Genomic DNA, 15477 nt, shown 5'->3' with positions numbered 1-15477 from the left:
TAATAAAAAGCAAGGGATTCTATAGGCTACAACACCCCATCCTGTGAAGTCAGGGCAGTGGAGAGGCAGTAACACCAAAGGACAATACAGATTTCAACTGTGCCTTATGTAGTCTTTGGGGACAGTTGGACAATGCTGATTTAAAGAGAAACTTGGGGGAAAAACACACACAAAAAAACTCCTTCAACTGGTTTCAATCAAGCCAATGTAACCCCCTTCCCATGTTTCAGAAGTCAGCATAGTTTTCCCCCTCTTTATAAACCATTTGGAGCTCTGACCAATGGACTTAGATGGTTCTGTTTTTTTCAGATACATTTTAGGGCCATTTCTATTGCATTCATCTGAATTGAAAATGCAGGCACAAAGAACTGCAATTGCTGAGGGACCTTTTCTGCCCTCCTCCCTGATCTATCTGCAACAGTCTGCAGCCCACAGGTCCATGTGGAGGGCTTGACTGGGGTGTCCTGAAGAATGTGAATGTTATTGATATGGTTTGGCTGTGTCCCCACCCAAATCTCATCTTGAATTCCCACGTGTTGTAGAAGGGAACTGGTGGGAGGTAACTGAATCATGGGGGTCGATCTTTTCCATGCTGTTCTGGTGATAGTAAGTCTCACGAGAGCTGATGGTTATTATAAGGGGGAGTTTTCCTGCACAAACTCTCTCTCTTTTTGCCTGCTGCCATCCATGTAAGATGTGACTTGCTCCCCCTTGCCTTCCACCATGATTGTGAGGCTTCCCTAGCCACGTGGAACTGTAAGTCCAATTAAACCTTTTTCTTTTGTAAATTGTCCAGTCTTGGGTATGTCTTTATCGGCAGCATGAAAATGGACTAACACAGTTATGAAACCAGAACCTCAGAGTTTTGGAGAGAAAGCAGTCTTAAGAGGTCCCTCTCCTGATGTGCCTGTGAGTGAGAGTTAGCTGGACTTCTAAAAGTGATGGAACAATCATTAGTCAAGGCTAACTTAGACTTGAAGTAAAATCTGTCTTGTACCGTAAGCTCAACCCTGTGATTCCTAAAACCAACCACCTGGCCTGCTTCCACACCACACAGCCTAAACCACAGAGAAGGTGGAATAAATTTGATTATCTGATTTTATTAGTGCCCCTTGGTGCATAGTCCTAGCCTCAGGCTCCCAGCTATCTAAGACATTCCCTTAGTTCATCCTCAGGATGTAAACATTTGCCTGATGGATAAGTAGTTGACATAAGCACATTAAGTTCCTCAGAGGAAAGATGCAGTCATATTACTTGACACAAATCATCATGACGTACGTACAGAAATAGGATCAGAAAATTTCAGTGAATGTGGTTTCTTTCTTTCGAGTGCCCTCAATTTCTCATCGGAAGCTCAAAGTGGATTTGCAGACTGTTACTGGAGTTTCCAGAATTCTTCCTCTCTCTCCTAGAAGGGGGGGTGTTTTGTTAGAATGAATAACAATGGCAATTATTGGTAGTGCCATTATCAATAATTATTGATATGGTATTATTACAATTAATGAATCTCTACTTTGTGCCTGGTGCTGTATCAAAGCACTTTATGTTAGTTTGCTAGGACTGTCGTAACAAAATACCACAGACTGGGTGACTTAAACAACAGAAATTTATTTTCTCACAGTTCTGGACACTAGAAATCCTGATCGAAGTGAAGGAACATTCCATCTCTGATGAGGCCTCTCTTCCTGGATTGAAGACAGCCACCTTCTTGCTGTGTCCTCATATGGTCTTTCTTCTGTGCACAACAGGGAAAGAGAGAGAGAGGAGAGAGAGACACACACACACACAGAGAGAGAGAGAGAGAGAGAGAAGTGGGAGAGAGATAGAGATCTCTGGTGTCCTGTCTCTTCCCCATTTTATAAGAATATTAGTCCTGTTGGATTAAGGCCCCACTCTTATGACCTCTGTTAATTTGATTACCTCCATACAGGCCCTAATTCCAAAAACAATCACACTGGAGATTAGAGCTTCAGTGTGTGAACTGGGGGGTTTGGAGGGGGATACAATCAGTCCGCAAGAACCTTACTGAGTCCTCACCACAAGTATGGGAAGCCAGGGGTATTCTCTACATTTTATCAATGAATAAACAGAGAGCTCAATTATTTGCCCAAAGTCTCACCACCAACAAGTAAGTGGCTGTTAGCGGTGTTGCTCTTTCTTCTTATTGAAGAGAAGTGGAGTTACGGAGCACTCATCTGTATAAATATGGGGGTTGCTCATAGCAGTGTCAGAAGGAAACTGTCAGGTGGAGACTAGAGCAGAGCACTGAATCAACGGCCACTCTGTTCAGTCAAACAAGTCATGGGTTACTCTGCTGAGTTCTGGGGAGAGAGAGACAAAAAGACAGTCACTGTCTTCCAAGAGCTCAGAGTCTCAGCAACAGCGAAGGAAGTCTTCCTTTCCAGGTCCTGATCTGGATACACGTGTAAAACAGGCAAATGACCCCTTCATCCCTTTCCTTTGCTGAGGGGTGCTTTTGGGTCCCTGTTTGTCTCTGTAGATGCTAGCATGGTATCTATTAAGTTGAGATTTTTAAATGGACCTGTGTTCCTCTCCTTAGAGGCCATGTCCATCAGAGGCCACCTCCAGCCTGGGAGTTAGCACCCCCAGCTCACCCAGACTCTTCAGTGATGGTGACCCACCTCTTATCCTTCCCTCATCCCCTACCCTACTGTCCAGAACTTTCTTGATCTGTCTTCCCTTGAAACATCTTTGTTCCAAGTCCCATCCCTTGAGGCAAATCTCTCAGAGAAGAAAGGAAAGATCACAGTTCATTTGTTACTTCTGGGTAATGTACTGCTATTTTATTGGTAGTCTCTGGAGACTGATGGCTTTAGCACAAATTTCAGGCACCACAGCAGGCAGTGTGGTGGGAATCATTTGATGGTAGGTGGGTTTGTCGGTGAACATCAAAACAGTAGTGAGAGAGACAGCGTTCATCTTGAGCTTTTCACAAAATAGGCTGTTCCTGCTATGGCACAGAATTATGCTAAACGGTGTATCACAGACCCTGTCAATGGTCTGCTGACATCCCTTAGGAGAAATCAGCAGAGGACAGTGTGCAGGCCAGCTCCCTCCTCACACCATGCGGTTGGTAGCCCCTGTGGGAGCCTTCCAGGACTCACCCTTCCATCCTCTGCACAACTGCTGAAGGAAGGTGAGGATCCCATAACAGAACTGGTCTGCCTGTGAAATGCTTGAAGAGTACAGTCCCAGCTGATTGTGTTTTCTTAACTGTAGACTCTAATCTCTCCAGGTGGAATCTTAATTGAGGTTGGCTCTGCCAGGGCATGTACAGGGTCCTGGGAATTCAGCAGAATTAATTCAACAGAATGCACAGAATCTGATGTCAGGAATGCCTTGCTTGTATTCTGACCGTACCACATATGAGCTGTGTGGTGATTTAACTTTTCTGGGTCTTATTTTCCCCATATGTAAAATGGGAGAATAACCGCTACATCAAAAAACTATTCCAAGATGATAATAATAGCTAATAAGATTCGGAGGCAGGGCATGAAGTGAATATAGCTCAGCAATCCTATGAGGGTATATCATAGATCCCCAAATCTCTGGAAACCAGATGAGTTTTGCAACTCAGAATGCAAAATTAATAAAGGCAACAGGGTACGTGTAACAGATATTACAGAACCCCCACCAGGGTCTGAGGTGGTCCCTTAGAATCAAACCCAATATTTCTGCACCCAAAATAGAAAGATTTATATTAAGCAAGTAAAGCCTATAAATAGTTTCAATTTGAAGTCACAGATCAAGGATTATGGCCCAGTGAACTTAAGCAACTGGTTCAATATCACACACCAAGTTTTGAACCCTGAGACTAGAGACCCTGCTCTAATTACTACAGTGCACTCCTGCAGTAATGAAACCCTCTCACCTGAATGAACGAAGACATTAAGGGATTTGGATCTAATTCACAAGAAGGTGAGAGCTGCTTTTTGTTAATACCATTAATAAATTTATACAGATTATTCCTCCTAGAAATAAAATTAAAGATATGGTTGCATTTGATATATTAACGCCACAAAGTACCTACCTAGAAAAAAAATAGCTACTATTTCTTGAAAATGTGCTAAGTTACATATATTCATCACATTTAATCCTCACAAGAACCCTAAGAGACAGATTTTATTAGTATTGCCCCCTTTTAGAAGCGAGAATAAGGAACGTACCCAAGGTCACCCCAAAATAAGTGGCAGGGCAGTAGATCCAATTGGGTTCTGTCAAATCCTGTGCCCTTTCCACTCCACCGCCCTGCCTCCAAGGGGCAGTACATGTCGCTGACCATGATTATGTGGGTTGCCTAAGGTCATAGGCAGAGCCAGTGTCCAGAGCACTCAGTACCTGGGCCTCATGACCTTAAAAGGCCTGGCAGTGATTGACTTCCACTTAGAAAAGCTTTGCAACTCAATATCATCTCTTTTTGATGCCTACTCTTGCCACTCTAAGAAAAGAACAGTACCTAGTGTTCACAAGAAGATGCAACAGAATTGATCGGAAAGAAAATTTTATCTTATTCCAGTCCTGTTCATAGTGTTGTACCAGTCTATATTTAGATAAATGCTTCACATAGCCAAAGAGGCAATAAAAGCAAGTTAAAAGGTACTAGGTTCATGCCAGGAAACAATAAGGAGCTGCAAGTTCCCATTCTTTGCCCAAAGAATGACTATTTAAAACACAAGAGACAATAAAAAACAAGCAGTCTCAGCAAACACAATGGTGCTTTCAGGTCTGGGGCATCTCATCATCTCAGGGCAGTTGAAGAAAAATCAGGATGTCAGAGCCCTCTTCTGTCTTTACAGAAATGAGGCCCTCAGTAGGGAACCCACACAGGTCTCAGTCTGAACTACTTGTGAAGGCAGGGAAGAACACTGCTAGGAAAGTCATGGGCTGGCCTGAGGGAGCTTCTCAATGCCCAGAGGATCACTACTACCCCAGAGACCAAATCTGAACTCTAGTGTTTCAGTAAGATGAAAATGAGTTTGAGAAACAACTGACGTTTATTAATTCATTCATGGGTTTCAGGGCTTGATGAGAAACCTAGGTCCAAGCTCCCCAGTCCTTTTGAGAGCCCCTATTCTGGGCTACCCTAGAATGCTGTGATTCTTGCATTATTTATAGCAATGTATGTTTCAACCATTAACTGTCTTCCACTGCAGTTATTTGTACACATTTTTGTCTTTTCTACTAAGTTATAAACTTCTTGAGGGCAGAGAAAAGTCCCTAGTTATTTCCTAGTCTCTGTAGATGCTAGCATGGTATCTATTAACTTGAGATTTTTAAATGGACCTATGTTGCTCTAAGACTTTTTCAGTGACATATTCTATGGGTTGAGGACAATAATGCTTTTCCAATCCTGTGAAACATCAGATTTCTGGACTCTGTCTAGACTATTTCATTTCTGCACTCATACAAACGAGTTCTTAGCAGAGCACATCTATCTGGTTATGCCTTGCTGAATACAATAAGTAATAGCTAGCCTCTCTCCTGGAGATAAAGACTTGTCAGGCACTGGGCATACCTTTTAAATAATCACCAGCAACAGATTTACCAAATGCTCTGCCATCTCTTCCACAGGTCTCCATCTTCCCAGCCTTTGATATCAGTGTCTGTGCCACCCACCGTCCAACTGCTGGGTCGATGCAACATATCTTAGGTTTTTCTTACATTCACCTCCACTTCAAAGTGCCAATTTCTAAATTCACCAGGGCAATTAACACTAATGGCTACAATAAATAAAACCCAGAATTTCAGGGATCTAACCCCAAATAAGATTGTTTCTTTCTTATAAAACAGCCCAATGCAGGTGTTCCTGGGTGAGAGGTAGCTGTCTCCCAGGTAGTGACTTAAGGACTCCAGGCTCCATAAATCTTACGGTTTCACCATCTTCTAGGGGCTCTTTGTTTTCTGCTTCCAGTCAACAGAAATGGAAAAAGACATTAGGGAAGGCCTGTCCTTTTCTAAAATCTTTACCCCAGGAGTAACACACAGCTCTTACATTCCATTGTCTCCATGTCCTAGGTCCACACCTGCATGCAAGGAGAAGTGGGGGGCTGTCTCTGCCACTACAGCTAATAATAGTAATAGCTAAAATACATTATGCATCTTCATTGTGCAAATTGTATACATTAACTATATTATATAATATATACACCAATCCTGAAAAGTAGGAATTATCATCACTATTTTAGAAATAAAAAAATACTAAATATATATATCAATTTCTGAGGCTTGGTGACTATATATACTGTACTATACTATACAATATGTATAAAAACATACATTCTGGAGCTCAGAGAGGGTAAGTGACTTGCTCTAAGTCACCCACTCAGTAAGCAGCAGGTCAAGATGTAAACCCAGACTCCCATCACACTTAAGCCCCTTTTCCTTCTTTTGGATCATGGAACAAGAGATACATGTGCTTTGAGGCTGGAGGGTAGGAAGGATTCAGGACAATGACTCAAGCTGTATTTTGAAAAGTAAGTATCTGACCAGCCAGAGTGGTACTGAGACTGGAGAATGACGTTTCTGTAAAGGCAATGAGGCCTTTGGCAGTGGTATGTCTATGGAAGACTTAGAAATAATTATAGTGTTTAGACGGTATTAATCAAGGGTCTTAGGAATATCCAAATCATTTCATAAACCTCAGCCATCCCTCTCCAAAATGTCCCTGAGGGAGCTGTATACTACAGAAAATTGGTAAAGAAAAGACAAGCAAGTGTCCCATTCTCAGCTGAAGTCGGTCCCCTACCCACAGTGCACAGCCCTTGTAAGCTGGGCTGGGACACCTGAGCAAGCCTGGAGGATCAGAGATGGAACACCTTTTCTCCTCATAAGCCCAAACTCAACTTCAACATTTCACCACACCTCGTCTGCCATAAATGAAGACAGAAATCCAAACAGATGAAAATGCTTGATCAGGCAACATAAGAGCAAAATGTTGGCTGGGCACATCCTAAGCAGGAGGAATATCCCCATTCAGGCCATATGGAGGAAGAAAGAAGAAAAAAGAGTTAGGTCTTTAGACTGCTTCTGTAGCACACATGAAAGAGGGACAGGAGATAATACACCTTTGTATGTGACCTTTTGTTTACATCGACTCTACTGAGGTATAATTTACATGAAAGAATATGCACCCATTTTAAGCATAACTTTGATGAGTTTCAAAACTATAACCAGACATGGAAACACCACCACAATCAACATATAGATCATTTCCATCATCTTTTGCCTAAATTCCTTCATGTCCTTTTGTACTACATACCCTCCATCCCAAGCCTCAAGCAACCATAGATCTATTTTGTCATTATAGATTAAGTTTGCCTTTTCTCAAGTTTCATATAAATTCAGATAGCATAAATGCTTTGGGTTCCGACTTCCCTCATTCAGCAGAATGTTTTGTGAGTCACCCATGTTGTAGTGTATGTCAGTGGCTTGTTCTTTTTATTGCTGAGTAGTATCCCATTGTAAAGGTTACTACTGTTTGTTTATACATTTACCCATTGGTGAATATTCAGGTTATTTCTAGTCTGACTGTTATGAATAAAGTTGTTGTAAATCTCATGTACAGGTCTTTGTGTGGACATTATGCATGACCTTTTAGTGGGCAGCAAACGTTCTACTAGCAAACATGGTCCAATGTCCTAGAATATCACCAATCTATAGCAACTCTGCCCCATAGGATAGAGCGGAGGGTGGAGGACTGGGGAGCATGATGGGGAAGCATCACTTCTCTTCTACAAACCTAAGACATAGAGCTCGATAACATCCAAGGGAAATGCCCATGAAACCCGTTGAATTGCATACATTTTCCTCCTATATTCTCTCTCACCTACTTCCTTCTTGCATCTGATTTTTTTTTTATGTTTAACTTTGAGCACTGGAAAGAATGACTGTTTATTTTCCACATGCTATCTAGCATCCTCATGAATGACTTTGATATTTCATTTACTATTAAATATGAGATCTACTTTAAGTAACCTGGCACTTATTAGAGGAGTCACCACCAAAACGTGGCCAATTGCACTGGGATCACTCCTCTCCCACCACCACTGTGGGAATCTGCCAGGGGAATATGCCATTTTCCATATGGTCTGCCGTTTTAGGTGCCTAAAAGAGGGAAAGGTCTCAATACCTCACATAGGTCTGCTCACCTTCCAGAAGTGGGATTAGCCAACAAGTAGGGCCTTAGCCATTATATTTTTTCTTAGAGAATGAAAACAAACAAGTAAGCAAACAAAACACAACCCAGATGAGCACTGAAGGTTACAGTAGGAAATGTAATAGAAAAAGACAATGAAACATGACATGCATACTCATATAAAGCATTTAGATTAATGTCAAAGACTGGTGCACTGTGGGTTGATAAGAACCCACCAACATATTTTATTTAATCTGCAGTGTTTAAATAAAATTGATATTTTGTGAAGTTAAAAGTGGGGAAACTTCACTAAAAAATTTCACACACAAACATAAGAACATCTGGCAAGTAGGCCCATGTTGCCACTTCACAAGAATCTGCTGGAGCTTCGCAATAGCTGCTCCCTTTGGCCAAGCTCATGTGCTATGTACGCTCACTTCTCTCGGATGTATTATCTACCTGGCCCTGACAGGCATTTTAGTTTGCAACCCTTGCATTAAAGCATCACCCTATTAAGGAACAGGAAGTGGGCAGACACACTTCACTTTAGGTGCGTAAAAGAGGGAAGGGTCTCAATACCTCACATAGCTCTGCTCACCTTCCAAAATAGGATCAGTCAACAAATAGGGCCTTAGCCATTATATTGTTTCTTAGAGAATAAAAACAGGCAAGCAAGCAAACAGAAAACAACCCAGATGAGCACTGAAGGTTACAATAGGAAATGTAAGTAGAAAAACACAATTAAACATGGCATGTGTACTCATATAAGGCACTCAGGTCAGGAGTTCGAGAGCAGCCTGGTCAATATGGTGAAATCCCATCGCTACTAAAAAAAAAAAAAAAAAAAGAAAAGAAAAAAAACCATTTTTTTCTTCACTAACAAGGATACATATTATCTGAGATGGAGAATAAAGGCCAAATTCCAAGGCAGGAATTCTTTTCTTCTTTCTTTCTCTTCCTTCTTTCCTCCTCCTTTTCCTCTTCCTCCTCCCGCTCCTTTCGGCAGCAAAGAATTCCACTTATTGAATGTATTACAAAAGAGGTTTTCATCAAAAAGACCAAAATCCATGCCATCAACAGACCCTCAGAATCTAGGAGTTTTTAACTTCTGATGCTTTATCCAGACACTCCTTCCCCCTCCTACTCCCCTCAGTGAGCTCTAGCCTTCACAGCCTGGCCAGGGAGCTCTTGCCTCCAAGATAACACCGCAGTGTGGTTCTTATGGCCCCTCCCTCGCTGCTAAATAGCCAGGTCATTCTGGGCCAGGGAAGCAGGCCTCCCTGGCTGGTGCCCACAGCTCAGAGGCGTCTTCCTGAGGTGGCTCCACTTTCTTCCTCAGCTGATTCTGCCTCCACAACAAGCTACTGAGAAAACGGGAACTTTCCACAGTGCCTGGTAGTTTCATAGCAATATCATAAAATTATGAAGCCTTGCGGTGGTTCTACCAGGAGCTTAGGTCTCCCCTAAGCTCCAGATTTATCCATCCACTGTCCACTAGTTGTCTTCTCCTCCAGCTCCGATAGTATCTCGACCAAAACTTTTCCAAATCTATAGCTGCAATCTTACCTTGTCATCCTCCCAAAGTGAACCATGTTTTAACTCCTCTATTTCCTTTTCTTACAATTTTCCTCACAATGACCCGAGCCAGAAGCCTTGGAATCATTCTAAGTGTCTCTGTCTTATTACATCTACTTTCTCACAACCAAATGGTCATGGGACCTACTACAAACCACCTCCTTACTATCTTTCATACATCGGCTCCTCTCCATCTTTAGTATAACTAGCCCCATTCAGGCTCTCACATGGAATGTTCTGAAAGTCTCCCGAATATGTGCTTATGTCTGGGCTTGCCTGCTCCATCCCTCCATGTTCTACACATCTGACAGTGAGAGTGACTTCTAAACCAGGAGTCTGATCATGGTGCTCTTCAGCTTAAACGCTTTACTGGGCCCTCTGTTTGGACAATGGATACAGACTATGGTTCTCGGTGACCTATTCTTAACTTCTGGCCTAGCTCTCTAGACATGCACTGTCCACATGTGGCTCCTGAGAACTTGAAATTGTGCTAGTGCAAACCAAGGGATGCTATAAGTATAAAACACACACCAGATTTCAAAGAGATAGTACAAAGAAAAAAGAGTCTAAAATATCTTGTTAATAATTTTTATATTGGTTATGCATTGAAATGAAAATATTTTGCATATATAGAGCTAAAAGCATATTATTAAAATTACATATTTTCTTTTTAACATCTTTTAGTGTGGTTACTAGAAAATTTTAAATTACATATTGTCTTGCATTATGTTCTAGATGTTTTCCTCATCACACCTTTCTACCCTCCACCCTGCTAAACAACAGGTATGCTAAATGACTGACAGTTTCCAACAGTAAGCCATAGTATTTAGTAATTTTATACAGTCCCTTTTAAGTGAAAATTAAAATGCTCTTTAACTATCACACTCCATCCCACCTGTGATGGTTTTAAGATATTATCCATAAATCCTTTTGATACTCCCCCCTTTCAAAAGGTAGACTCGAATACACCTCTCATTCAGTATGGACTACACTTGGCAACTTACTTCTAATAGATAGAATAAAGCAGAAGTGTCAGTGTGTGAGTTCCAGGATTAGGTCATCAAAGGTGTTGGAGCTTCTCTCTCTCTTACTCTGGTCATTCACTCTGAGTGAAGCCAGCTGTAATATCATGAGGAGACCCAAGGTGTCCTATAGAGAGATCCACATGGCAAGAAAGCAAGGCCTCCTCCTGCCAACAGCCATGTGAGTGAGCTATCTTGGAAGTGGATCCTCCAGCCCCAATCAAGCCTTCAGATAATGGAAGCCCTAGCTAATATCTTCATGGTAACCTCATGAGAGACCCTGAGCCAAAAAGCTGCTCCCAACTTTCTGAACCACATAAACTATTGTTTTAAGTAGCTGAGCTTTGGGATAATCTGTTACACAACAATAGATTACTAATATACCATCCATACGCTATATCCCCCCCACCCCAACTTCCACCCAAGAACAGGAAGACAGAAGAGAAGCTGCTAAGAACTGCAACTTATGTTTTGCCTACTTAGATGTCAAGATTTGATTCAAAATCATCTCCTTTATGATGATTAAACCAAAAGGACTTATGGATAATGTCTTAAAACCATCACAGGTGGGATGGGGTGTGATAGTTAGAATAACAGAATATCAAACAACAAAATGGACTAAGACAGCCTTCTTCATACCCTGCTAAACATCTAGGTCTTATTCCTTGGAGGACTGGCTCTCAACTAGTTATCATGTATTCTCTCCCAAGGTGGCAACCTGCACATCAGTGGGAAGTGCTTGGAGGCTGCAAAGGGAAGGATTGATAATTTATTGTGTGCTGGGCTTCATTTATCCTCACATAACCATTTCAATGTGTGGGGAAAACACAACCCTAGAAGGATACATTTTGTCCTTCATTTTACAGATGAGAAACTGAGGTTCTGGGAGATTATACAACTGTCCCATGTCACTGTTGGTTTTCTGAAGTCAAAACTCTGCCTTGCAAGTCTCTTAGGCCTCAAAAATTCAAAGGAGCATAATTCTAATGGTGGATTAATAAGGCCTGTGATGGAAGGAATATGTTGTTATTGTTTTTAACAGGGGTAGAGGTGGAAGAGGGTGATGAGCGTGAGGGTGAGAGGGAAAGATCTATGTGGCAAAATCCTTCAATTATAGGATCACCAAAATATAGAGCTAGAGGGGATCACAGATAGTATCTGCACCAATTCCTTTCATTTTGTGAGAGTGGAACATTAAGGTCCAAAGTGGATGAATTATATTTATTTATATCTAAAGGATTGAGAATGTACAATCCAGAAAAAAAGCAACATTTATAGGAACCAAGTTTTCTAATGATCTTACTTGGGATGGGAGAAGAGATGACCAATTTTTCACCCAATATTCAAAACCACAGCATCCCCATCTGTGGTCATCAACAGAAGTACAATCCACAATAATTGTATAATTATGTGAGAGGCATTACCATTTCTAAGCAGAGTTTCCAAATTTAGCAGTGTTTACATGTCTTCATTTCCCTCAAAAATGTTAAATAAATAAATGCATAGGTTTGACATAGGAAAGTATGTGTAATCAAATAATAAGTAACCTTACCAGGCAGATATATTTTGTTTAGAAATCCTTATTTTGATTTCTCAGAACTCTAAGGCAAGGGATCAAACTATAAGGGATCTCGTAGCATAAGCATGCTTACAAAAGCAAACTGCATGGGATGGTGATTTGTCTCACGGCCTGAGGTATGTGCAGCTCTGCTTTCTGTACAAAGTGGACAGGGCAGAAAAGCAGCTGGTCCTTGTCCTGCCACTGGAATGACAGGAATAGTATGGGGTAGGTAGTAGTCCATTTATGAACACTTGAATGCAGTCAAATAAGACTTTTATTGAGCTTCTACTCTGTGTCAAGTACTGCGTTATCATTAGGTGGGATGTAAGCTGATAGATAAGATAAAATGTACCCTCAGAAAATTAAATAGGTCTTGTGAGTATCAATATGAATTTTAATGACAATTAACACCTTCTGTTTGTGAATGTAGCTGGATAATTTTTGATACATTAACTGACATATTTTCGCTTCTCAGTAATTCTTGTTACCTGTGAACTTTTTTCCCATACAGACTTTCTTGGCACACTGCCTCAGGAACAGGATTATGCTACAGAACAAAAAGAGCAAATTCTTGACTTTCGAATTCCAAAATCTAAAATCTTGGCAAAAACAATATGTTTAGAAGGAAAATCGATCTGGAAATGGTCAGCATCAGTTTTTCCTACCCCTAAGACAAAATAAACCTAGAGGGAAAAAAACCTGTTGGGGATAAAAAGTAGCAAAAGCGGAAGAGTTAGAACCTTGAACTGGTCATGGAGCAGACACCTATGGTCCGTGCCCTCCGCCCTGACCCCAGAAGTTGCTGGTGCGGAGAAGAGGAAATAGAGGAAATGAAAGAGAATCTGGCCAGCACCCCCCCGACCCTATACCCCCCACTATGCCTACAGGCCCAAGTAAAGCTCCACATACCCCACATATCTCAGGCTCAGGATCTTTCTCCAACATGTTATGGAGACAGCAGAGAAGAACATATGGCTGGGAAAGTGTATCTAAATGGAGAGGACCCAAAACAGCCTGAAAGTTCCCCAACATGTCCCTGGAGTTCAGGACCAGACCAAATATTTTCCAAGTGCTCAAGAGAAAAAGTCATGAGAGACCCAGATGGACCTCAGGCACTGCAGGATGATGACCAAATCAGCCACTACCCATGTGACTGATGAGAAACCCTAAGGACTGATGTCTGTTCCCCAACTCTCTCCCTGTCAGATGCTAATGCACCCTGAAGGTGTCCTAGATCTATACAAACACTCCATGTCCACTATCCCACATAGACAACAATCCATCCCAGAGGAGTTGCCACCAGTCTCTTCATAAACCCAGCCCCACCCATGCATCCATATTTAACCAGCTTCCTTCAGAAATATTCTCGCAGAGTTCCACTAAATCTTCTATGCTACAGGCACACCTGCTTTCTTTTTTCCATGCTTATGGAAGTAAAGAAATGGCCAGGACAACATAGTCTGTGTAACATCTGGTGCATCAGAAGAACGGAAAGAATAAAGTCTCCAGCAACCTTAGGTTCCTGATCCATACAAGATCTTCTTTCTGATCTCCAGAACCTGAGCCATGAAGTGGGAAAAAGTCCTCTAGGTGGCCGTTTCCCAACCTGGTGGTACTTAGTGCCCTTTCCTTCTTGTAACGTCCTCTCACCGTCTTCCCAAAACAACCTGAAACTCACTCCCATTAAAGTGATGGGACTCAATAGTTTAAGGTTTAACTCCAACTCCTTTTCTGTTCACACAGCTATCCAGTTGTTAAATCTACCTGCTGGCTCCCTCCGCTCCTTTCTATTACCTGGAAGTGCTGCTCTCTGTATATTCCTTTTCCTCAATCCAGGAACATGACAGATTTGCACTTTCCCTCTTTCTTGAGGTACATCACGGCCAGTCATGTGGCTTCCTTTGGCTAGTGAAACGTGGACAGGAGTAACACGGGCTGCTTCCTAATTGCAGTAAGCAACACTGCAGCACTCTGCCTCCTGCAGCTGGAACTGACAGCATTTCAGATGGTGGAGGCCCTGTCACTCTGATTTCCAGAGTAAAGGGCATGTTATGGGCCGTTTCAGTCAATGGGCATGTAAAGTGAGCAAGCAATAAACACTTGTTAAATGAACTCGCTGGCTGTTGCTGCATAATAATCTAACCCATCCTGACTAGTATGCCCAGGCTAGCTAGAACTGGGCATATGCCTAGAACTGGGGTTCAGGCTCTCATTTCTCACCAAAGCTTTTAACACATGCCACTCAAAGTGTGGTTCATACACAGGTATCAATCCACAAACTATTGCTGCTCTGCAATGATGTAAGTATAGAAATTGAGAATAAACATTTAAATATTCTTGTAACAGTTAAGCGGATTAATCTGACCTATTGAATCTAATAATAACATATTTGGAATTGTCTTTCCCCCAGATCTTAGCACAATGTCTTACCCACGAAGGTGCTACCAAATTGGATTATTGATTCATGATTAAGAAACAGAATTATGTTAGGATTCCAAGCACTGGCAGGCAGATCTGAGGAATACTTGGGGTGCAAGACCCTTCTTCATTGAGGTGAAATGATCATTTATAAGTTTCTGGATTTTCTGTTTGTGCCAGCACAAAATTTAGCGTCAACAAGCAGAGAAACCTTATGAGTTCTTCTGTATTTACTATTAAATATTGTTTTAGGTTTGCCAACATAAAAGCATGAGCATGAATGTGTTTATCTTCTGGAATGAAACTCTGTAAATACATTGCTTATGAATATGTTTTTCAGAATTACCCACAAATAGCTTGACATTTTGATACATTTGTTCAAGTATCAGAGGATAATGTAATTGATCCCAAAATCACTTCCTAACTCCCTCCAGAACTGAATAATTTTTTCCTCCCAAAGACTCTTTGGCACACACTAATATATTTCTCTGCATCATACAAGAAAAAGGCAACATAATATTCTGAAAACAATAGAGTGCTAGGTATCAGGAGACCTGGATCTAATCTGCATTACCCACTCCATTTGCTTTCTACTACATGGAGCTATTAGTTAACCACTTGTGCCCTAACTTCTCTCTCTTATGAGGATAAAAAGTTAATAACATGTAAGTAACATCAGCTCTGTTGTGAGCATCAAGATATAGGGTTCTGAAGCACTTAGTAGTGAATAAAGTACAACATGATTA

The 15477-nt window shown here is 41.5% G+C and overlaps 1 protein-coding gene across 4 annotated transcripts in view; it reads right to left on the bottom strand.

Annotated features, from left to right (window-relative positions):
* The window catches only part of TSEN15 (tRNA splicing endonuclease subunit 15), a 70235-nt gene that overhangs the window by 25994 nt on the left and 28764 nt on the right, over positions 1–15477 (bottom strand). For 2 of the 4 annotated variants that reach the window (XM_065537237.1, XM_074030799.1), the window contains one exon: positions 1589–1735. The exons of 1 other annotated variant lie outside the window; for it this stretch is intronic. In XM_065537237.1, coding sequence (XP_065393309.1) covers positions 1631–1735 — 105 coding nt within the window. In that variant the 3' untranslated portion in view covers positions 1589–1630. Of the gene's footprint in view, positions 1–1588; positions 1736–15477 lie in introns of those variants that run through there. One more of the 4 variants, XM_074030804.1, reaches the window with a different exon arrangement.

The sequence above is a fragment of the Macaca fascicularis genome, chromosome 1 (genome assembly GCF_037993035.2).
Source record: "Macaca fascicularis isolate 582-1 chromosome 1, T2T-MFA8v1.1".
Taxonomy (NCBI): Eukaryota; Metazoa; Chordata; class Mammalia; order Primates; family Cercopithecidae; genus Macaca; species Macaca fascicularis.
This window is presented reverse-complemented; position numbering and strand designations above follow the sequence as displayed.